The 24,249-nt window shown below is 40.2% G+C and overlaps 2 protein-coding genes across 8 annotated transcripts in view; one reads left to right on the plus strand and one right to left on the minus strand.

Moving 5' to 3' along the window:
* NDUFAF6 (NADH:ubiquinone oxidoreductase complex assembly factor 6) overlaps nt 1–7,833 on the minus strand; it is a 31,885-nt gene extending 24,052 nt beyond the window's left edge. The window contains exons 1-2 of the mRNA XM_047088834.1: nt 7,637–7,833; nt 48–147 (exon numbers count right to left, since the gene is read on the minus strand). Coding sequence (XP_046944790.1) covers nt 48–147; nt 7,637–7,833 — 297 coding nt within the window. The remainder of the gene's footprint in view (nt 1–47; nt 148–7,636) is intronic.
* Nucleotides 1–24,249, plus strand: part of TP53INP1 (tumor protein p53 inducible nuclear protein 1) — a 156,957-nt gene that overhangs the window by 52,630 nt on the left and 80,078 nt on the right. For 3 of the 7 annotated variants that reach the window (XM_047088821.1, XM_047088830.1, XM_047088819.1), the window contains exons 3-4: nt 17,231–17,376; nt 20,161–20,214. The exons of 3 other annotated variants lie outside the window; for them this stretch is intronic. The gene's annotated coding sequence lies outside the window, so the exon portion shown is untranslated. Of the gene's footprint in view, nt 1–7,952; nt 8,086–17,230; nt 17,377–20,160; nt 20,215–24,249 lie in introns of those variants that run through there. One more of the 7 variants, XM_047088822.1, reaches the window with a different exon arrangement.

The raw sequence follows: 24,249 nt of genomic DNA on the forward strand, positions 1-24,249 counted from the left end.
ATTTTCACCATTTTTGCAAATAATTTTTGAAGGTATTTAATACCAGCCTGAGCCAGTTCCACATTGAAGGCCCTCAGTGCAAAGGCAGAGCTTCTGGAGTCTGCAGGGAGCAGCAGGGAGCACAAATAGCCTTCGTAGTCTCGTTTCCTATAACAAATAGGCAAAAAAAAAAAGACCCTTACTTTTAACGTTCTAAACTGTACACACAAAAAAAAATGCTGACCAGAATTAGACCGGCTTCGGCTCAGGTCACGATCTCACAGTTTGTGAGTTCGAGCCCCACGTCGGGCTCTATGCTGACCGCTCCGACCCTGGAGCCTGTTTCAGATTCTGTGTCTCCCTCTCTCTCTGACCCTCACCCGTTCATGCTCTGTCTCTCTCTGTCTCAAAAATAAATAAAAACGTTAAAAACATTAAAAAAAAATAGGCCTGAAATTTCTTACTTATTTCTTTATAATTACAAAAATGTATCTGCCCCCAATCCCAGACCAGTTAAAAAGAAATAATCTCTATTATTTTTACTTATGTAGTACTTATAATTTTTTTTAAATTTTAATGTGTTATTTATTTTTGAAAGAGAGTGAGAGAGACAGAGCACGAGTGGGAGAGGAGCAGAGAGAGAAGGAGACACATAATCTGAAACAGGCTCCAGGCTCTGAGCTGTCAGCACAGAGACTGACACGGGGCTCAAACTCACAAACTGGGAGATCATGACCTGAGCTGAAGCCAGATGCCCAACCAACTGAGCTACCCAGGTGCCCCTATAGTACTTATAATTTTAATTGTCTCCAAGTCACTTTGGTTTTGGTAAGAATTCAAATGAGCTACTGAGGTGGACTACTCAAGAAAGTAATCCCAGCAAGTAATGGTATGAACTCACAGTTTGTTTGTTTGTTTTAAGTTTATTTATTTATTTTGAGAGAAAGAGTGCACACATGCAGGGGAGGGGCAGAGAGAGAGGGAGAGAGAGAATACCATGCAGGCTCCACAAGGGCAGGACAGAGCCCAAAAAAGGGGCTCAGTTTCACAAACCATGAGATCATTACCTGAGCCAAAATCAAGAGTCAGACACTTAACCAACTGAACGACCCAGGCACCTCTTTAATACACAGATAAAGACACAGATAAGACACAAAAACAGAAAATAATATAGGAATGTGGGTGTGTGTGTATATTTATGTTTTCTAGCAGCATCTGCTGAGAGAACGTGGAAGCAATGATATCTCCTAAGCCCCCAGTATCAGTGAACACACCTAACACCTAGACCTTTGGTTTCTAAATACCATTCTCTACTGAAAGAAACGAGGGCTCATTGGAGGAATGACTAAGTCCAGGGCTGGGGCAGGAAAAATACCAGATAGGCCAGAGACATCTTCTTGAGCAGAAAGTAATGAAACGTTCAGAGTAGAGGGACTTGTCAAAACAACAAAGAAACTGGCCTGACAGGGGCACCTGTGTGGCTCAGTCGGTTGAGCGTGCAAATCTTGATTTTGGCTCATGTTATAATCCCAGGATCACAGGATCAAGCCCTGCATCCATCCGGCTCTGCAGTAAACATGGGGCCTGCTTGAGATTCTCTGTCTCCCTCTGCCCCTCTCCCCCACCCCGCTCATGGTCTCTCTCTCTCTCTCTCTCTCAAAAATAAAAAAATAAAAAAAAATTTAATTAATTGATTTTAAAAATAATTAGAAAGAAAAAGAAACTGGCCTGACAAAGTTCCCATTTGCCAAGTCTGAGTCAATCTGAGCATCAAAAAAATAATGATAGTAACATTGTAATAGAACACCATAAGCCCATACCAATATAAATAAATGTATGAATGAATAGGAAGGGAAGGGAAAAACCTGACAACCATACAATGCCAACTGATAAGTCTAGAAGACATGATGAAATATTTTTTAAGTCATCATTTGACAACAAAGTAATTGAGTCAGACAAAAATCATCAATAAAGGTCTTAAAATGTTAAATGGGTAAAAGTTTGATAGAATATTTACATATGCTGTGAAGTATCTCCTCACAAAACACGTATTACCAATTAACATTCTTTCTTTTCCTTTGTGTACACATTTAGTTGTATTGTAACAAAGCAACTTGTACACTTTTACCTTTTAAAACTGAGCATCATCATTCCTTTCCAGTGAAACAAAAAGAAAATTTAAAAATAAACAGGAACAAAATGACAATAGAGAATGTCAATTCCAAATATGATCCTACAGGTTCTGCTGATTCCCATCGAGTGGCAGGGCTCAAGACATCATTAGGAGAGAATTTTATTTTAAAAGTGTCTTCAGGGGCGCCTGGGTGGCTCAGTCGTTTAAGCATCTGACTTTGGCTCAGGTCATGATCTCACAGTCTATGAGTTTGAGCCCCGCGTCAGCTCTGTGCTGACAGCTCAGAGCCTGGAGCCTGCTTTGACTTCTGTGTCTCCCTCTCTCTCTGCCCCTCTCCCATTTGTGCTCTGTCTCTCTCTGTCTCTCAAAAATAAATAAATCTTAAAAAGAAAATAAAAAATAAAAATAAAAGTGTCTTCAACTGCAAGGATGTCTGTTAAACATCATAGTTAAACATGCCAAAGGAGAAGCCATGTTGCCAAAATGCCCACTTAAACCCACCCAAAATCTCAAACCCACCCTTTGCTGACCTTCTATAACCCCATTTTTAAAGTTTTTTTTCTTTCTTTCTTTCTTTCTTTCTTTCTTTCTTTCTTTCCTTCCTTCCTTCCTTCCTTCCTTCCTTCCTTCCTTCCTTCCTTCCTTCCTTCCTTCCTTCCTTCCTTTCTTTCTTATGTTTATTGATTTTTTGAGAGACAGAGTACGAGTGGGGGAGGAGCAGACAGAGAGGGAGACACAGGATCCGAAGCAGGCTCCAGGCTTTGAGCTGTCAGCACAGAGCCCAATGCGGGGCTCCAACCCATGAACCACAAGATCATGCATGACCTGAGCTGAAGTCCAACGCTTCACCGACTGAGCCACCCAGTTGCCCCTTTTTTTCCTTTTTTTTAAACAAGAGAAAGTAGACAGATACATGTAGGTAAATGCTAACTATCCATATTCACTTAGACATAGAGACACAGTGTAATCTCCAAGCCCAATATACACTAATATTCTCATTAACTAAATTTACAAGGGAGAAACCCAGAAGATACCTTCTCAACCAAGTAATAAAAGGTTCACACCACAGAAATAGGGTAATCAACATCATGTGCTTCCTGAAATGATAGTGAGAAAAGCACAGCATATTCCTGTAATATTCCTGCCAAAAAGGTATAAATCATAAGGAAACATTAAATAAACCCAAACTGAGAGAGATTCTACACAGTAACTGGCCTGCTCTCTTCAAAAAAATATCACACTCATGAAAAATAAGGAAAGACTGAGAAATTGTTTCAGCCTAGAAAAGAGTAAAGAGATTTGACAACTAAATGTAGCATATGATCCTAGATGCATGAAAGACATAATTGAATAATCAGCAAAATTTGAATGGAGTCTGTGGATTTGACAGTAAATTGGATCAATTTTAATATCCTGATTTTGTTGATTGTACTATAGTTATATGGGAGAGGAACCCTGGGTTAAGAAATACACAGTAGGGGCACCTGTGTGGCTCAGTCGGTTAAGCATCTGGTTAAGCATTTTATGGGCTCAGGTCATGATCTCACAGTTCGTCAGTTTGAGCCCCACGTCAAGCTCTGTGCTAACAGAGCAGAACCTGCTTGGGATTCTCTCTCTCCCTCTCTCTCTCTGCCCCTCCCCCATTCATGCTCTGGCTCTCTCTCTCTCTCTCTCTCTCTCAAAATAAATAAACTTAAAAAAAGAAAGAAAGAAAAAGAAAGGAAGGGAGGGAGGGAAGAAGGAAGGAAGGAAGGAAGGAAGGAAGGAAGGAAGGAAGGAAGGAAGGAAGGAAGGAAGACACATATTAAGGGGAGGTAATGGGACATCATGTCCACACCTTATTCTGAAATGTTCAGAATGTTAACAATGAGGTAATTTGGATGAACAGTATACTGGATCTCTGTGTACTATTTCTGTAATTTCTATGTCAATTTGAAATTACTTCAGGGGCGCCTGGGTGGCTCCCATCAGTTGAGTGACTCTTTTGATTTCAGCTCAGGTCACGCTCTCACCTTCATGGGATCAAGCTCAGAGAGGGATGGTGCTCTGCGCTGACAGCACGGGACTTGCTTGGGATTCTCTCTCCCTCTCTCTGCCCCTCCCCCACTCTCTCTCCCTCTTTCTCAAAATAATTTTTTTAAAAAAGTAATGAAATTATTTCAAAATAAAAAGTTTAAAACAGCATAGTCCTTATTATATATACATCATAGGATGACTGCCTATTGACAAGGCTACTTTCACTATAATACATTGGAACTTTATTATAACATTATTTCCTATAAAACAGTAAACTAAATAAAGTTAGGTCCAACTTGATTCCATGGAGTTTAGATGCTGAAATTTAGACTACTCCCAGATTTCAACTGGTTCACTTTTTGTTATCTTCCTAACAGAATTTAAACCTCTTCTAGCCACAACCTTCACAATTTCCTCCAACTTCCACGTAAACAAAAGGAAGGGATCACAACAAGTGACCCTGCTATCACAAAACAGCTCTACTAAAAAATCTCACCATGAGTGGTTTCAGCTACAAAATGGACAGTGTCGGCAAAACAGCTCTCTAATTTATACTTTAATTTTTTTTTAATGTTTTATTTATTTTTGAAATAGAGGGCACAAGTGGGGTAGGGACAGAGAGAGGTGGGGACAGAAGATCCAAAGCAGGCTAAGCACTGAGAGTAGCAAGCCTGATGCGGAGCTTGAACTCACACACTGCAAGATCATGACCTGAGCTGAAGTCGGACACTCGACTGACTGAGCCACCCAGGCGCCCCTAATTTATACTTTTAAATACATATAGATATGTTTTAAAATTAAATTTTAATATTAAAAGTCTCTGAACGTCAAAAGTGTTTAAAACACTCGGAAATTAATATGAAACAGAGGGAAAACACTGAATAGCAATCAAGATTACAATCTTAATTTCTATCCAATTAGCTGACAGAAGTGATATCCGCCACATCTATTTCCTAATTTCCAAAATGAGGCTTGATAACCTACCTGTTTGATATCTCCTAAAAATAACCAATATGTGAAGTACATCAGGTTTCTTACAGGGAAATGAAAAATGAAGATATACTAGTATGATAACAACCTTTGGGAAATAAGATACTCTACACAAATAAGGGTTTCTCTGTAAAGTTGTTGTGTTCTGTGTTGTGTGTGTGTGTGTGTGTGTGTGTGTGTGTGTTTAATTCTGGTTGGAAATTTTTCTAACAATATTACCAACTTCTTTATATTGAGCAAGATATACTGATTACTTAACCATTTTTTCATCACTCAGGATCAGTGTTATAAATACTGATTACTAGTATACAAGGATATCTTAAGTAGCCAACCAAGGTCTAATTATTGAACTCTTTCAGATAGAAATGCCACACTATGACGGCTTTATACAGCAATAGGGCGTTTCATTCATTCACTAATTGCAACATTTATTCAGGGCCCGCTATGCGCCAGCACTGTCTAGACACTGAAGATAGGTATAGACCTCAGTCTGGTAGGGAGAGACAGACATATGATAAATAAGCGTATCTGCTGTCAGGACTGCTGTGCTATTTCCATGGACCTGTACCACTGAAGCACAAAAAAGTGGTTCTCCAATGAGGTGGAGGGAGGATGGAAAACAGGTGCACTGTCAGACATCCTCACTAACATCTCCTTACCCCTTTATAGCACTAATTCCAAAGCCTGAGGCAGCCTTGGGGTTCCTCAGAAACAAGCCCCAAGATGCCTATGTAAATTAGGCTTGAGATATTCCCAGGAACCTAGATTCCTAGCAGAGCTCTGGATGGCTAACCCGAATTTCTGGCCTGGTATCTTTTCCAATATTTGGAAGCCTTGCATAAGATACATGTCCAAAACAACCTCACATGAATAATTTCAGAGGCCAAATTTTTCAAAGATTAATGGACAATCTGAAGCCAGAAAGTGCAGTCTTCCTTTCAAGTTTCATTTTGTTTTTGAATGAAACTACTATTGTGCATTTGTTATGTGCAGCATTTTTACATACGTCATCGCATTTAACCCTCATAACCAGGCTATAACGTAGGAGTAGAAATTTACAAAAGAGCAAATAGCTGAATTTTAATGCAACTTTCCCAAATGATGAACCTAGGATTAATAAATGCAGATGAAGTATGCCTGTGAAATCCAGGCTTTTTAATAAATCACTAGTCAGAAGGCTCCATTCCACCCAAATATCTACATAGACAGACTAAGTATCTGCCCATTTGTGAATACATATTTGAGAAAACTGTCATGTGATACCCATAAACTATTACTAAAAGAATAGTATAATAACTATGTATACATATACTATAACATAGTGATGATACTATTACTTCTATATAGTAATACATAAGAAATTAGGAAGAGTGATTATTCACCTCTGGATAGAGAAGTTAGGACGCTCCTGGTGTCAAAAATTACCCTGAACAAGTAAGTGGATATGGGCGGTATACATTTTGATAACTTGTGTTTCTTATCAAAAAATTATACTTTAAAATATACAAAAATGTGTGTAACTTTTTAGGAATTTTGGCTTATTGCTCTGATTTCCACTATTGTTATCTTGTTTCCCCTGTAAGTAATCCACAAATAGGGCAGAAACATTATTTTAAAAAGTGATTAAAAACAAAACAAAATGCTGAAATGCATGAGAATTCTGTTGTTATGCTACATTTTGCTAAAATTGAATATACAAAATTTGGATTTACTAGTCCAGTCAAATCCAAGGTAGCTTAATTATTCTAGCATTTCCCAGAAGTTCTTCAGACCAGGTACTTTTTTGAGCCTTTCACCAAGGTTATAAGTCAAAGGCAGCAGAAGGGCACCAGAGGCTAAGCCATTGATCTTTGCAGTCAGGCATAATTCCAAAACTGGCCCCTGCCCAGACTCACTAGGTCACCTGGTGACCTGATTCTTCTAATGATTCCGCGCATGATTAACAGCGACTGCCATGCGCCAAGTCCTTCCGGTGTTATCAAGGCTGAACAAAATTGTCATTAGGCCCTAACTTTATGAGACTATTCTACTCAACCTCTGGTAAATTCCCTTATCTCTCTAAACCTTCGTATCTTCATCCATTAAATAAGATAATAATGGCTTATACTGTACTAACTGTGCCCTTGCTTTGTGCCAAGCACTGTTCTAAATGCGTTAATCCTCATAACCCTAAACGGTAGGTCTACATTTGTGCATCACAATCTGTAAAGAAGATTAAGTAAACTACTTGCACTTTGCATAGTGCCTGACACAGAAGAACTCACTTAGGTAAAAATTACTAGTCATCCGTCAAACTTTTACAAAGCTGTGCATGCAGTAGGTTTAGGTAAAAATTAAGGTTCAGTCAAGGTGACAGACGAGAAGTTTTGCCACGATTTCGTGGCCTGCGCGAAAGTTCCGGTGGCCTCAGTCCCCGCCAACCGGCTCGCCCCGGCCAACCCCGAGTCCCGCCGCGCCCACCCGGGTCCCTCCGGGCCACTCCCGGACCACCTGCCAGCGCAGGCCGGGCTCGCTCACCGCAGCAGCTCCAAGCAATAGCGGTCGGTGCCCGAGGCGCCCGATCCGCTGGCCGCGGCCACGCTCCGCCCGGACCCCGCGAGCCCCGGGAGCCGCCGCGCACGAGCCCACAGGCCCCGGGGCGGCCGGCGGCGGCACAGGCCGGTAACGCCGAGCCGCAGCGGGCCGCAGGTGGAACCCAGCACGGAGGCCGCCATGACACCGACGCCGCGTGCCCTCCGACCCCGCCACGCCTCCTCAGGTCCACCCGCCCACTTCTCAGCGGCGGGCTGACGGCCTGGGGACGCCGCTCGGAAGGGAGCCAGGTGTCGCTGTGCTCCTCTGCATCTGGGTCGTCGCCGCCGCGCTCTTCTGCTTTGTGGGTTCCAGAAAAGCCCCGCCGAAATCGGCGGACCCCACGCTGTCTCTCCTCCTTCCTTCCGGGTCCTTCTGAAGATGTATTTATCAAGGTAGGAGGATAGAGAATATTTTATTTGACAGTTTACTAGCTTAATTTATAACTTTTCAGTATTCACATAGTATGTGAGCCTCCTTTGGTACTCTTACCCGCAGTCTCTCAAATATTAAAGCTGGGTCTAGTTGCCATGACCTGACCTGGTCCAAGCCATCCATCTCCGCCTACATCTGGATACCAGTGATACCTCCTGCCTGCCAGATTTGCCCGGTCTATTCATGCAGTAGCCAGGCTGGTTCTTTCTAAAGTGTACATCCGGGGGTGCCTGGGTGACTCTGTCGGTTGAGCGTCCGACTTCGGCTTAGATCATGATCTCACCGTCCTGAGTTCGAGCCCCAACGTTGGGCTCTGTGCTGACAGCTAAGAGCCTGGAGCCTGCTTCGGATTTTTGTCTCCCTCTCTCTGCCCCTCCCCTGCTCTCACTCTATCTCGCTCTCTCAAAAATAAATAAACATAACATAAAAAAAAAAGTGTACATCCGATCATGATCCTTGCTTGCTTGACAGCCTTTACTACTCATTGGATAAAGCCCTTCCATGATATATGCCCTCTATTTACTTTTCAGCCTCAACCCTGACTATTTGCATTTGTGACTCCAGTTTAATGTTTCTCCTTAAAACCAAAGGAGTGTACCCTGTTGCATGGTCCTACCAGCTCTCTCCAATTAACCCTGCTTTGGTTTTACTGCCAAGACTGCCTCTGCAGCCTATACAGGACCTCAGTCCCTCCTTCATAATGTTCTCTTCTCGCTCTTTAGCTCTGACAGACACACACTATTAGTGTTTTTGATACCGCAATTTAAGCCTGATATGTAAAAGAAAAAAAAATCATGCATCTACATTTCTAGTTCTGATCTCTTGCCCAGCTGGAATTTTCCATCTGGACATCTTGCCATGACTTCAAAGTCCACTAACTCCCCTTTTTAGTCTCTTTATTTAACTGGACAGTAATTCCCTTCTCACAACCAGGAAGTACTGTGGAGTCATCCTTCTGTCTTCCCTCTTCTATATCTAATGTAGTGTGACTGATCAGGTCCATCAATTTCTTTTCCTTTACATACTCACATACTTGGTTTTGTAGCTGATACAAAACCTGGATTCAGATCCTGGTCCCACTTCCTACTATCTCTGTGACCTTTGGTGACAGATTTACCTTTTCTTGTGCCTCAGATACTTGCCCTAGGAAATGGAAATAATAATAAAACCTACTTCATAAGGTTCTTGTACAAATTAAATGAGCTGATGTATTTAAGGCACCTAGGCAGTGTCTCGCCCGTAAACAGCACTCAACACAAGTCAGCTATGTACGGAAAACATTAAGAAAGACTTTTAAGGGGCACCTGGGTGACTCAGCTGGTTGAGTGGCCAATTCTTGATTTCAGCTCAGGTCATGATCCCAGGGTCGTGGGATCGAACCCTGCATCAGACTCCATGCTGAGCTTGGAGCCTGCTTGGGATTCTCTCTCCCTCTGCCCCTTTCCCCAGCTCCCACACATTCTCTCTCTAAAATATAATTTAAAAATTAAAAAACAAAAGAGTTTAAAAGGAGCAAAACGATTGTGTCTCAGTGGTAAGCTAGACATTGTTCAGGTTATTTGAGTCTAAGAGTTCTTGGTGCCTTTCATCATCTTTGAGCTATTTTACATTTCTCTAAGTTACAGAATATTGACAACAGTGCACATTATTCTTGTCCATAAACATACAAATTATGTTCGTAGGAGTTTCAGTTGATTATTATTCTATGGATATTGACCAGTTTCGTATGTGTTAAGCAGATTTACTTAAGCATTCCTGACTGCCCATATAGTCTGGTACTTTGATTATTTCTTTGAATTGATTGCAACGTCTTACTGGTTCCCACACTAATGAGTTAAATGAAAATTTTTTTTAATATTTTATTTGTTAAGTAATCTCTACACCCAACACAGGGCTCAAACTTACAACCCCAAGATCAAGAGTCACATGCTCTACTGACTGAGCCAGCCAGGCACTCTTTAAATGAAATTTTTGACATGTCTTCATTTTATAGCTATATGAGAGTCATGTTTCTACAGTTTTGTTAAAAACTATTCTTTAACAGCTACCATTAGCTATTATTAACTTATCTTCTATTTTATTTCCATTACCCAGTTTCATATCTGTCTGATGGACATATTTAGTTTTCTCACCTCCAGGCCAATCAATCTGTATTGAAAAATACCATTTCTAGTAATCACAAATTAATGCAAATCAAAGTCATGCATACTAAAAGTGTTATGAGCCTATAGATACATAAACTTTAAGGCAGAATTCCAATTAATGGAAGTAGAGGAAAAATTAAGGACTTTTAAAATTATGCTGTGGATAACACACTGTCACCAACTAACATTTATAAGAACATCTATTATTTGCTAATCTTGAAATTAATGTTTTTTTTAAGTTTATTTCTTTTGAGAGAGAGAGAGAGAGAGAGAGCAAGCAGGGGAGGGGCAGAGAGAGAGGGAGACAGAAAATCTCAAGCAGGCTCTGCGCTATCAGAGCAGAGCCCAACGGAGGGTTCAAACCCACAAACCCATGAGATCATGACCTAAGCCAAAACCAAGAGTCAGACGCTCAACCAACTGAGCCACCCAGGTGCCCATTGAAATTAATTTTTTAGAGTTATGAGCACATAAAATATTTCCTTAGTCTAATTACTTGATATCAAAACGAATATATTTGAAATAGGCATACACTTTCATTCAGTCAAGGTTGCAATCAAGGCAAAAGCTCAGTGCTTAACTCCAAAATTGACTTTTATAAGTAAATAACCACAGAGGCACAATTTGTTAACTTGGCCTTTAGCTGTGACAGTTGCTCACTATATCCTTTCTGAATATATGACTCTCCATGGTGAGATGTTCCATCTGTGTAATTATGGATGAAATATAATAACATTTCTTTCCAAGCTTTAGCTCAATAAAGATTGTCCTGTGGTTGATTGCTATATTTTTAAAGAGCTATGCCTTATTGCCCCATAATATTTCTCCCCCTCTCATTTTTTTCATGGCCTCTGCCAAGAAGTGAGTTTCATTCCTTCTGTTAAAAGTCAGTCTGGTATTTTGGCTTTTACATGACACCTTGAGCATCTAAATGGTCTGGTAAGGTCTACACCAGACCACAGCTGGTTAAATCTCCCAGGATAAAAATACTCCACACACTTTCTCCTCCTTCTCCAAGGCCCTCAGGGATCAACTGACTTCTTGGTCCATTTTGTTTTGTTACATGTTTTTCATTATATATATATATATATATATATATATATAGTATATATATATACTATATTATATATATACATACATACATACATACACACATTTGCCTATATGTTTTAGACTTCTTTTAATTATATATATGTATATACTTTATATTCTTTAATTATACATAACACATATTCTTTAATGCTATACATATATATGATTAAAGGAAATATGGAAAATATAGGCAAATGTAGGGAGTAAAATCATGCTAAAACCAATAATTCAAACAGTTACTGTTTACATTTTGGTATTAGATCTAACCTTTTCTCTGTTAATAGGCTTTTTGCTTGTTTTTATATATTGCCTCTATAATATTATTTGAATAGCCAAACATGGTCATAAACATTTATTATGCTATTATTTCATTCATTCTAAAGCATTTATTGAAAGTCTATTACGTTCCTACACCGTACCAGGAACCAGGATTCTAGGGTAAGCAAATAGACATGTTCCATGTCCTCAAAGAGCTTTATTCTTTTTTTTTTTTAATTTTTTTTTTTAACATTTATTTATTTTTGAGACAGAGAGAGACAGAGCATGAACGGGGGAGGGTCAGAGAGAGAGGGAGACACAGAATCTGAAACAGGCTCCAGGCTCTGAGCTGTCAGCACAGAGCCCGACGCGGGGCTCGAACTCACGGACCGCGAGATCATGACCTGAGCCGAAGTCGGACGCCCAACCGACTGAGCCACCCAGGCGCCCCGAGCTTTATTCTTTAGTAGTAAAGACAGTTACACAAAAAGTCATCACAAATAAATATATAATTACAAAATGTGATAACTGCTATTGTGTTAATGAGGTTATGAGTTCAGCTGCTCAAATTAAGACACAAAATAACAGTGCTGCAGACAAAGTAGACATTGAGACCTCTGACAGTTTGGGTGCAAGCAGTCTCAGGTTGCCTGGAGATTCCAAGATCGCTGAGCCCCAGGCTCTTGCAGTCTGCTCATTCTACCATCTGAGGAGTGGAGCCTTCACCTGTACGTCCAGGATGGCCCACTGCTAGTTCCACATGGCAGCCAGCAGCAAGAGTGAAAGCAGAAGGGGCAAGATGCCCTTCTCTTTAAGAGAGTAGTCATTTGGGGGGCGCCTGGGTGGCGCAGTCGGTTAAGCGTCCGACTTCAGCCAGGTCACGATCTCGCGGTCTGTGAGTTCCAGCCCCGCGTCAGGCTCTGGGCTGATGGCTCAGAGCCTGGAGCCTGTTTCCAATTCTGTGTCTCCCTCTCTCTCTGCCCCTCCCCCGTTCATGCTCTGTCTCTCTCTGTCCCAAAAATAAATAAACGTTGAAAAAAAAAAATTAAAAAAAAAAAAAAAGAGAGTAGTCATTTGGTTTGGCGGGGGGGGGGGGGGGTGGGGGGGGGTGGCTCAGTTGGTTGAGCATCTGACTCTTGATTTCAGCTCAGGTTGTGGGATCGAACCCCATGTCAGGCCCTGTGCTGAGTGTGGAACCTGCCTAAGATTCTCTCTCTTTCCCTCTCCCTCTGAGAGGGAGCGTTTGCTGTCTCTCTCTCAAATTAAATAAATTAAATAAATAAGAAGTCATTTCTGGGGCGCCCGGGTGGCTCAGTTGGTTAGGTGACTGACTTTGGCTCAGGTCATGATCTCACAGATTGTGAGTTCGAGCCCCGTGTCGGGCTCTGTGCTGACAGCTCAGAGCCTGGAGCCTACTTTAGATTCTGTGTCTCCCCCCTGTCTCTACCCCTCCCCTGCTCGCTCTCTCTGTCTCTCAATAATAAATAAATGTTAAAAAAAATTTTTTTAAAGAAGTCATTTCTATGCCATGGCATATAGCAATGCATGTGCTTCATTAAGCATTAACTAATAAGAGTTGCAGTGAGTCTAATTTCAAATTTCATAGTGGTGATGAACATGATATATTAGATCTTTACAAAACTATTATGTGATATGAAAACATCTGTGATTTCATTTGGTGACAAGATCATAGTTACTGCTAATACTTTTATGCTTCGTTGCCTGTATTCCTAATTGAAGCAAATGCTAAATTTCCATTAGCCATTCATGAAAACACAGATGTAATTTTTTTCCCATTCCAGTTCACCGACTCCATGAATTCCGTGCACAACTTCCTTGGGTTAAGAATCTCCTGCTTTAAGGGTACAAGCCAGAATCTGCATGTATCACATCTGCTCATATTGCATTAGTCAGAATTTAGTTTTCTACAAGGGAAGCTGGGAAGTAGTTTTTATTCCAGGCAGCCATGTGCCCAGTTAGAAATCACGGGTCCTATTATTACTGAAAATGAGGAGAATGGATATTGGGGTACCACTAACAAAAAAAAATGAACTTTATACTATGAAAAAATTTAATAGCGAGTCCTAATCCAGATTATGGAGTCAGGAAAAGTATCTCTGAGAAAGTGCAGTTAAACAGAGATCTGAAATATGATAAATAATAATAATAATAGTGCCAAACCTATTACTTATTGAGTGCTTACCACGTGCTGGGCATTCTTCTAGTGTGCTGCCCATATTAATTCTGTCTTACAACAACCATGCTCAGTTCAGGGGGACTGTTCAGGTTTTAGCCCTGAAAGTCCTGTATCCCGGGAAACCCCTCAGTCTAGGGAAGACTGGATGGCTGCCACTGTGTTGGTGCTATTGTTGTCATCCCCATTTTATGGAAAAGGAAACCAAAACATGAAAATGTTAAGTAAGTTGCCCAAAATTACACAGCTAGTATTTGGCAGAGTCAGGATTTACATCTGGGAAGGTTGCTCCAGTCTACCTGCTTACCTGCTGTGTTAGTTTGCTAGGGCAGCTGTAATTAAGTACCATAGACCAGGTGGCTTAAACAACAGAAGTTTATTTTCTTACAATTCTAGAGGCTAGATGTCCAAGATCAAAGTATCAGCAGGGTTGATTTCTTCTGAGGCTTCTCTCCTTGACTTGTAGATGGTCACTTTCACCCTGTGTTTTCACATGCTCTTTCGTCTATATCTGTGTCCTCATATTATCTTTTATAAGGACACTAATCATTGGATTAGGGCCCACCCTAATGACCTTATTTTACTTTAATTGTGTCTTTGAAAACTTTATCTCTAAATAACAGTTACATTCTGAGGTACTGGAGGTTCGTTAGGACTTCAACATATGAATTTGGGGGAAACACAATTCGAGCCCATAACAAGTACTGCATTCTGCTACCAGGAGAAGAGTGTGTGTGTGCATGGAGGTGGGGGTAGTGTTCCACAAAAGAAAACTGCATGTGCACAAGCCCCGAATCAGTAAAGGGTCCGGCGCGTTCAAAGAGTGAAAGCCTTGTAGCTGGCATTTACCGAATGTGCAGGAGGGTGGACCACGTGAAAATGGAGAGGTAAGCAGGAACCTTGGTGCTGTGATCTTTTGTAGGCCAAGTTGAGAATTGAGGATTTTAAGTGCACGAGGAAGGCCCTGGAGGGATTAAAGCAGGGGTTTGGCCTAATCCAAAAACTCCGATTTTAGAAGACAGCTCTGGTGCGTATTTGGAGAATAGACTGGAAGCAGGAGGACTGGTTAGGAGCTTCTGCTTGGAGCCTGGGCCAGTGTTGTTGGGGATGTGGACAGGTGTGGCAGTGGAGATGGAGAAAAGTGGGTGAATATCACGTGGTGAAGGTAGCACCAGCGGAACTTGCTGATGCACAGAAGGCGTCAGAGAAAGGATGCTTCCTGCTTCCTCCACCTGGCAGAACCCTTTTTGTACATGTATTCCCCTTCCTCCCTTAGAAGAGCCAGGTACCATCCTCAGCCCACAGACGTACATCTTACAAAAGAACCTAAGCATGGTATTTCCACTCCCATCACCAGTGATTGGTCCAGGCCAGTGCATGTTTCCCTGCTCTGGTCAATGACACTTAAGAAAAAGTCTACTGTGGGGCTTCTGAGAAATTTGCCTCAGTAATAAAGGTACAATATACAATTTCACTTATGAAATATTATTGCCAAAAAGGTTTAACAGAAATCTAATTAAGCTTCTACATATAATTTTGAAGTTCACAAGAAATATAAAGATAAGAGGAACAAGATAAATGGCATCATGAGGAAATATATCAGAATAATTCAAAAGAAAAACACAATGTCATGAGAAATGAATTGGGGGAATGTTCTAAATTTAAAAAGACCAAAGAAATATCACGGCACCTGGGCAGCTCAGTCAGTTAAGTGTCCGACTTCAGCTCAGGCCATGATTTCACTGTTCGTGGGTTCGAGCCCCGCATCGAACTCTGTGCTGACAGCTCAGAGCCTGGAGCCTGCTTCAGATTCTGTGTCTCCCCCTCTCTCTGCCCCTCACCTGCTTGCACTCTGTCTCTCTCTCTTCTCTCTCAAAAATAAATAAACTTAAAAAAAAAAAAAGACCAAAGAAATATAAAACCAAATGCAGTGTATGCAACTTGATTGGATTCTGGTTTGAAAAAGATAAGCTATAAAATACATTTTAGGGACTAATGAGGAAATTTGAACATAGACTGTATATTAAGTGACATTAGGGAGTTACTGTTAATTTGTCTTAAGTATGCTGTTGTTGTGGATCTTTAGGAGACATATATATTCTTAGGAAATACAGGCTGAATCATGTAGGTGTACAGTGTCATGATGTCTGCAACTTACTGTCAAATGATACAGGAAAAAGAGTGAAGGTGGGAGGTTAAGCAATTGTGCCGTGTGGCAAATGTCATCAGTTGTTGAATCTAGGTAGAGTGTATATGGGTCGCCATTGTACCACTCCCAACTTTTCTGTACATTTAAAATTTTTCAAAATGAAGAGATGAGGGGTCAGAGAGACACAAGGAAGACACATACCTCTTCTTCCTCTGGATGTTGTCAGTTTTGAATGTGATGCTCGTGACTGAAGCAGCCATCATGCAGCCATGAGGGAAACTAGCGTGGAGCATCTAGCTGAAATGCTGACCTGGCCCTGGAGCCCTGCTGACATTAGCAGTAGATGCATTTTCGGCCATTGGAGCTGCCTTCCTCCTAACTTTCTGTTATGTGAAAGAATCCATATTCCTTACTATTTAAGCATTTTGAGTTGAGCCATTATCTCTAGTGGAGACAGGAAAAAATACTAAAAATAGAGTAGTCAGGGAAGCAGCAGGGAAGCCAGGAGACAATGGTGGTAGAGATATAAATCATAAGTTGTATACAGTTTTGCTCTCTGCTTATCACAGTATAACATGAATTTTCCCATATCATTAAGATTTACTTATAAACATTTTTATTCTTTTGGAATAAGTAATATATTCCTGTGTTAAATATGGCCACAGATTTTTTGCAGCTACTCTCATCAGAGGTGGTCTATTCCCCACCCCCTTGAAGCTGAGCTGGTTGGGTTTTGTTTTTGTTTTTAAGCACAGTTAACATACAGTGTTATATTAGTTCAGTTCTACAATATAGTGATTCAACAACTCTGTACATTACTCAGTGCCCAGCACGGTAAGTATAGTCGTCATCTGTCACCATACAACGTTATTACAATATTACTGATTATATTTCCTGTGCTGTACTTTTCATCTCTATATTCATTTATTTTATACAGAAGTTTGTACCTCTTAATCCCCTTTATATATTTCACCCATTACCCCCACCAACCTCTCCTCTGGCAACCACCAGTTTGTTCTCTGTATTGAAGCATCTGTTTAGTTTTGGGGCACCTGGCTGGCTCACTAGGTTAAGCGTCCGACTTTGGCTCAGGGCATGATCTCGGAGTTTGTGAGTTCAAGCCCAGTGACGGGTTCTGTGCTGACAGTGTGGAGCCTGGAGCCTGTAACCTGCTTCAGATTCTGTGTGTGTGTGTCTCTCTCTCTGCCCCTCCCCCACTCATGCGCGCTGTCTCTCTCTCTCTCTCAAAAATTAAACATTAAAAAAAGAAAATTAAAAGTGGATGTTCCAGCCCCTTCGGATGAACTGCAACCCTGACAACTTCACTGCAACTGCATGAGAGACCCTGTGCCACAGCTCCCCAGAGCCACCCGGCAAAGCGGCTTCCTGATCCTTGGCCCTCAGAAACCCTGAGGTATTAAATATCAGTTGCTTTAGCCCATTAAGGTTTAGGATAATTCATTATATGGCCATGAATACTAATACAGTGTCATTTCCTTTATTTACATACATATATACAAATATGAACATAGATTCTACTGTCTCCCCACCTTTTCATATAAAAGATAGTATATTGTTCACATTATGACATTAGCATAATTTCTCTTATAGGTATTTCCATAGAAGGTCATAGTGAGTTTCACCAATTTTTTATAGGTACATACTGGTTAATTTAACCGGTCTTCTAGTGGGAGACACTTGTTTTTTTTCTATTCATTTCCTGTGACAACTGGCACTGAAATTATTAGCTTTGTACATTACTTTTGTATGCTAATGCATAAATAAATTCCCAGAAGTACAATTTCTGGGTCAAAATTGTGTTTTTGATAGATGCTGCTAAGTTCCCTTGATAAGGTTTATGGCATTTTGCACTCCTACTAGATGTGAGAGAACCCAGTTCTCTCGAAAGTTTTGACATTTTTGCCAATTGGATAAGTTAAAAAGTAGTATTTCAGTATAATTTTAATTTACATTTCTATTATTCAAAGGGGAGACAAGCATTTTTTCATAGTTTTAGAATTATTCTTATATCATTTCCTGTAGACTGTCTTTTCATGAGCTTTGCTCACTTTTCTATAGGCTACAGGCCTTCTGTATTGCTTTGTAGGAGCTCTGTGTACATGAGGGAGATTAGTCCTATGTCTGGGACATAGATCACAACTTTTTTTCCCAGTTTGTTGTGGCTTTGACTTTTCTTGTAAAATCTTCCCATGTAGAAATTTTGTAATATATTTTTATTTAGTCAGACTTTATCAATATTTACTTTCAATGCTTCTGGATTTTGAATCATCATTATAAAGACCTTCCCATTAAATTTTTTTAAATTATTGTTTGTTTTCTTCTAGTACTTCTATACTTTTAACTTTTAGTTTTTTTCTTTCTTGGCTTTTTGTTTGTTTTGGAGGAAATAAATGTTGCAAAGCATGGATCCAACTTTTTTCTTTCTATCTAGTTCATCATTTATTCATCAGTCCACCTTTTCCCCCTTTGACTTGAGATGCTTCCTCTTTCATGGAATGAACTAATGTATGTGTTTTCTGTGTATACTGTTCCATTTGTCTATTAGTATTCTAGCACTGTACTCTCTTACCTATTGCAAGTTTAAAATATGTTTTCATATATATCTGGTAATACTGGTTCTTTCTCATTGCTTTTTTTTCCCTTGCCAGTATTTTCCTGGCCATTCTTATTTATTTTTCCATTTGAACTTTAAGATCAGTTTTTCTATTAAAAAAATTCTGAAGTTATTTTTTTAATTATGTTAAATTTATATCTAACTTACAAAAATAGGTATTTTTATTATATTGAGCCTTCATAAACATTTTTGATGACAATGTTATTACTTATCTTACTGATAACACCATTGACTTAACTGTGCTCTTGTTATTTGATCCTTATGTTTTCCCCAATTTTTGATTTTATAAATAATTCTTAGATGAACCACTGTAGTTGAATCTCTGTCCATATCTGTGATTATTACCTTGTGATAAATTCCTAGAAGTAAAATCACTAGTCAAAGGCTGTGAACTTTTGAGACGTCTGACATTGTCACAATTCTTACCAAAGAAATTATGTCTTCCCACAAAATGTGGATGAAAGTGATAGATTTATTAATTCTTTTTAAGAACTTTAAGACAGAGCTGTGAACTTTATTTTATTTAATTTATTTATTTTTATTTATTTTTGAGAGAGAGAGACAGGGGAGGGGCACAGGGGAGAGTGGGGACAGAGGATCCCAAGTGGGGTCTGCACTGACAGCACTTGAGCCAGATGCAGAACTTGAACTCATGAACCATGAGATCGTGATCTGAGTTGAAGTCGGACGCTCAACCAACTGAGTCACCCAGGTGCCCCAGATTTATTAAATTTTTTAACAGTCTTCCTATGTTAACATGTCAAAAGTGATATCTCACTTTTATTTTTCATTTATTTAATCATCAGTGAAATAGGACATTTTTTGTTTACTATGTATTTGTATTTGATTTCTAGTGATTTATTGTCAACATCCTTACTCATTGTTTTTTTTTTGTTAAAAACCTAGTAGTTTATTTCAAAGTATAATTTTTTTTCCTTACCCATTTTAATGCTGATGGTCTTAATGTTTTTCTTTTTGATCTGTATGAGCTTTTATATATTAAGGCTCTCAAATCTATTAAGTCTTATATTTGTGTCAACTACTTTAACACTTTGTTTATTTTTTGTTATTTATAATATGGTTTTTTGTGTCAATTTTTTTTTTTTTATTTTAAAACACATACTCACTGAGGGGCGTCTGGGTTGCTCAGTCGGTTGAGCGTCCAGCTTCTGCTCAGGTCATGATCTCGCCATTCATGGGTTTGAGCCCCACGTTGGACTCTGTGCTGACAGCTCAGAGCCTGGAGCCTACTTCAGATTCTGTCTCCCTCTCTCCCTGCCCCTTCCCTGCTCACACTGTCTCTCTCTCTCTCTCAAAATGAATAAACATTAAAAAAAAAGAAGTTTTAAAATACATACTCACTGAATGAATTAAATAATACAGAAATAATATAGTAAGTATAGTAATAAGTGATAATATAGTAAAAAGTAAATTTTTTCTTTGCCCCAACCCTCTCACTTCTGCTAAGGGCTTTGTGTGGTGATGTTTTTTAACATTCAAGATTTTAAGCTTTCTTTGTTGTCAAATATATATAATTCTTACTTTCTTAATTTCTTCCATTAGTTTATGCTCAGAAAGACGTTCCCGTACTGAAATCAGAGGTGGAGGGGAGCCAAAGTGAGTATAGAAAAACCAGTAGGTGGGATATTGAGGTTGTCTGGGCAAGAGATTATTGTGGCTTGGACTGAGATGATGGTAGAGGACATAAAAAGAAGTGGACAGATCAATATATAATTTGGAGATTGACTTGCTGACAGACTGATGGGGAAAAGTAGTGGAGAGAAGAGAAATAAATGATGGTTCCTGTAGTTTTGGCATATGCAACTGTTGGAATGGGGTTATCTTTTTCACATTCCTAAGCTGAAGAATGTGAAGTCTTTATGATACTTTCTCAGTGATATTCATTGACATGTGATCCCCTTTTGCAGGGTCCTTAAATACAGGCCAACATATCCTTGGTCTGGTTATTATTTTTTTTTAACATGCCATATTTTAATGTGCTTGCCTACTTTGTAGGAATGTTCTTTTGTTTACAAAGTGTTTTTGAGTTTGTCTCTTGTTCTCATTGATGACTCTTACCTAGGTACTAGTATGGGCTAAGGTGTTCCATTCCCTAGTCAGTGAGAGCCTCAGAAAGAATGTTTGGAGCACTGGAGGATCGAAAACATGGGCGGGGAGGTATTTCTCAGTGCTCTCTGCTGTTATCAGATTGTTGCAATGAGGGCTCTCAGGCAGTTCCTGAGGGCTGGTGCTGCAAAACTCACCACCTCCTTTTATTTCAACACAGGGGTCATCAAAGGAGAACCTAGTTTATGAGTGTGTGGCCTGGAATAGCTAGTTTGGAACTAATCAGTAAAAACACAGTCAGCAGGTTTGTTGTTGATATCCTTATTGTGCAGAACAGTGCTCAGTGAAGCTTCTAGTCCTCCTTGAACTCCACAAACAGGTTCAGGGGACACTGTCATTTTAGTACATCACAGCAACATCAGAGTCCCTACCATAGGGGAAGAAATAAAGGTGATGGCCTCTGCTGCCCCCACCCTATACAATCAGTCTGATGACTGCATATGACCACTCTCCTTTAATGACCCAGAGAAGCCCTCTCTAACTTCCTGCCAGAAGGACACACACCTAGTTGTTTTTCTGAGAGTCACAGTGGCTTCTGTGGAGCTATGCTCTACACATGCTTCCTCCTGATTCTTCTAGCAACCAGTAGCACAGGCCAACAGGGGGAAAGGTTCATTAGAGTTAGAAATGTAGTCTGTGGGCTTAGAACAGCTTTTCTGGGCAAAAGTAACTGATCCTTCTAGGGAAATAAGCAGTCTAGGTCTTTGAAAAATTACATTCTAGCTGATCCACAATTCTATTGCATAATCATGGGTCACACCTGCAGCCAAATTAAATATGTTTGTCACTGGGATATTTCCATCTGGCAAACAAAATACTATGGTATTATACTGCTCCCTCTTCCTGGAATGTCCTTGTGTGCTATATCTTCAAGGAGGCCATTTGGCCATGTTCCCAAATCCCTGGCCTTTGACCAGCCACCTCCTGCCTCTTCAGACTCCCAAGAGAACTATGTGGAGGGACAGTCCTGGCAAATGAACACTGTTTTTTACACTGTTTATACAAGCCTCACTGCTAAGCTTGTCTGGATCACTTCAGTGACAAAAAGAGACATAGACAAACCCAACAAAAATGGTGGGACCCAAAATCTAGGTCAAAGTGATAAAGCTGCAGCCCTGTGCTTTCCTGAGAAAGCAGGGGTGCAGGAAGAGACTCTCAATCTTATCCTTGTCATCAGTGTCCTAATGCGCTTTTCCCACCTCATGAGCGTCTACTCATTCTATGAACCCCAATGCAGAAGCCTCTTCCTTTCTGAGTTTTCCTTGACCACAGCCCCATCCAAGAAGAATGAGTGGTTCCTTCATTTGTGATCCTGTTTATGTTTCTCCTTGATCACTGTACTAGGTCTTATTGTGGTGATCTGTTTATTTGGCCCTCTTCCCAGACACCAAAGGTAGACTCTGTCTTACTCCCCCTTTTATTTCCAGTGCCTGGCCAAGTGCCCGGCCTTGGGAGGTGTTCGGTGTAGTGTGCTGAAAGCCATGTCTTTTGGCACTGGAAACAAGGCACCTGGTTGTACAAAGTGTGCAGTGCACAAACATGCTGGGCCAAGGTGGTGAGTGGGGCTGGTGTGGGCTGGTTTGGGGCTGTCTCTGCGGAAAGGGAGCCTCGTTTTTCACACAGAGGCACTAGCTGGCAGGGCTGTCTGAGCCCAGAAGGGGTACTTCCTAATTTGAACCAAGACACTACATAGGCTTGCAGTCTTCCCGATTGCAGACCCAGGCAAACCAGACCCAGCAGAATGGCAGAATATGAAGAAATTCAAGCTTGAAAGAGTAGTTTCCCTTGTGAAAAGTTTCCACTACTCATTTAATAGGCAAGCCTTACAGTTACCTGATTTTAGAGAACTTATTGTCAATTATGAATAAGAAGAATTTGTATTATGCTTTTCAGTGTAGTGTATTTAGTTCTTTCTCCTCAATTACAATTTTTAAAATGTATAAAATTATACAATTTTAGGCCTGAAAGTTATCTATTGATTTTTTTTTTTGAGCTTTTAATACTGTCTCTATGCTCAGTATGGACTAGGCACCAAAAACTGTAATAAAAATTGACCAGTGTCAAATAACTATTTGGTGGCAGGTTTTTCATTTGCTAAAAGGACATTTACCATACAATTCTATCAGAAACAAGAGGCAAAGTGGTCACTATGTTAATGCAATTGGAATTTTATCCATCTCACTCTTTGGTTTCCACTATGGTCTTATATTGTCAATTTTTCAATGCAGAAGCTGTCATTTCTTTAGTCCATCCCCCTTTTATATGTTCACACCCACCTACTAAAAATAGACTATCAACCATTTGGGGGATATCATTACTAGATTGGGAGAACCTTGAGGAAAGGAAGTAGGTCTCAATCTTATTTGTTTTTATCCCATGGTGTTATAACATAGTATATAGTTGTTCAATAAATCTTTTTATTTTATTTATTTTATTTTTTAAAATGTTTATTTTTGAGAGAGAGAGTGAGAGTGGAAGAGGTGCGGGGGGGGTGGACAGAGGATCCAAAGCAGGCTCCACACTGACAGCAGCAAGCCCAATGTGGGACTTGAACTCACAAACCGTGAGACTATGACCTGACCTATGAGCTGGAGTCAGATGCTCAACCATCTGGGCCACCCAGGCACCCTCAATAAATCTTTTTAAAATGAAAGTAATGAATGACGGCATTAATGAATGAATGAGTAGGAGGTAATGAGAAGTGACAAGAAGGCTTACACTCTGTGATATTTTATTTAACAAATGTCACAATATTAAATTATTTAAAATTTTTTTGACATTTATTCATTTTTGAGAGACAGAGAGAGACAGAGTGCAAGCAGGAGAGGAGCAGAGAGAGAGGGAAACACAGAATGTGAAGCAGGCTCCAGGCTCTGAGCCATCAGCACAGAGCCCAATGCGGGGCTCGAACCCATCAACCGCAAGATCATGACCTGAGCCGAAGTCAGACACCCAGCTGACTGAGCCACCCAGACGCCCCAAAATATTAACATTTTCTAAATCAGGGTGGTGGATATATGGAAAGACATTATCTTTTTCTCCATGGTGTTTTTCGTATTTCAAAATTTCTAGAAGATTTTTAAAAACCAAGATGAGTAATAGAGGTGATAGCAGTATGACAAAAGTGCCTTTCTTTAAGGATCTCATTACTTAATTAGGGAGTTGTTCCAAGTATGTATAATTGGACTGTACATTTTTAGGAGTTGACTGGGGAGGGGGAATAAAGCAGCAAATAACTCTGAAACTAGAAAAGCAGGAATTGACACAACTTGTCTAGTTGTCACGGTATCCCATGAATCAGCAGATAGGCACTTTGGCATATTTTAATACATATCCAGCATCTATGAATTATGAAATGTGGTCAAGAAGAACGGGATCAATCTAGGTAGCACAATACCAGCTAAATACCTGGAGGTTGGTAGAAATCCTGTAGAGACTTCTGGCAAAATATCTTTTGACCTTTCCAGTGAGATCTGTTCTTTCTCCTCTCCATCCTGCTCTCTTCCTGGAATGTTGACCCGTATG

The sequence above is a fragment of the Lynx rufus genome, unplaced genomic scaffold (genome assembly GCF_022079265.1).
Source record: "Lynx rufus isolate CCGP_SWC_20201006 ecotype Redwood Valley unplaced genomic scaffold, mLynRuf1.p SCAF_26, whole genome shotgun sequence".
NCBI classification, from domain to species: domain Eukaryota; kingdom Metazoa; phylum Chordata; class Mammalia; order Carnivora; family Felidae; genus Lynx; species Lynx rufus.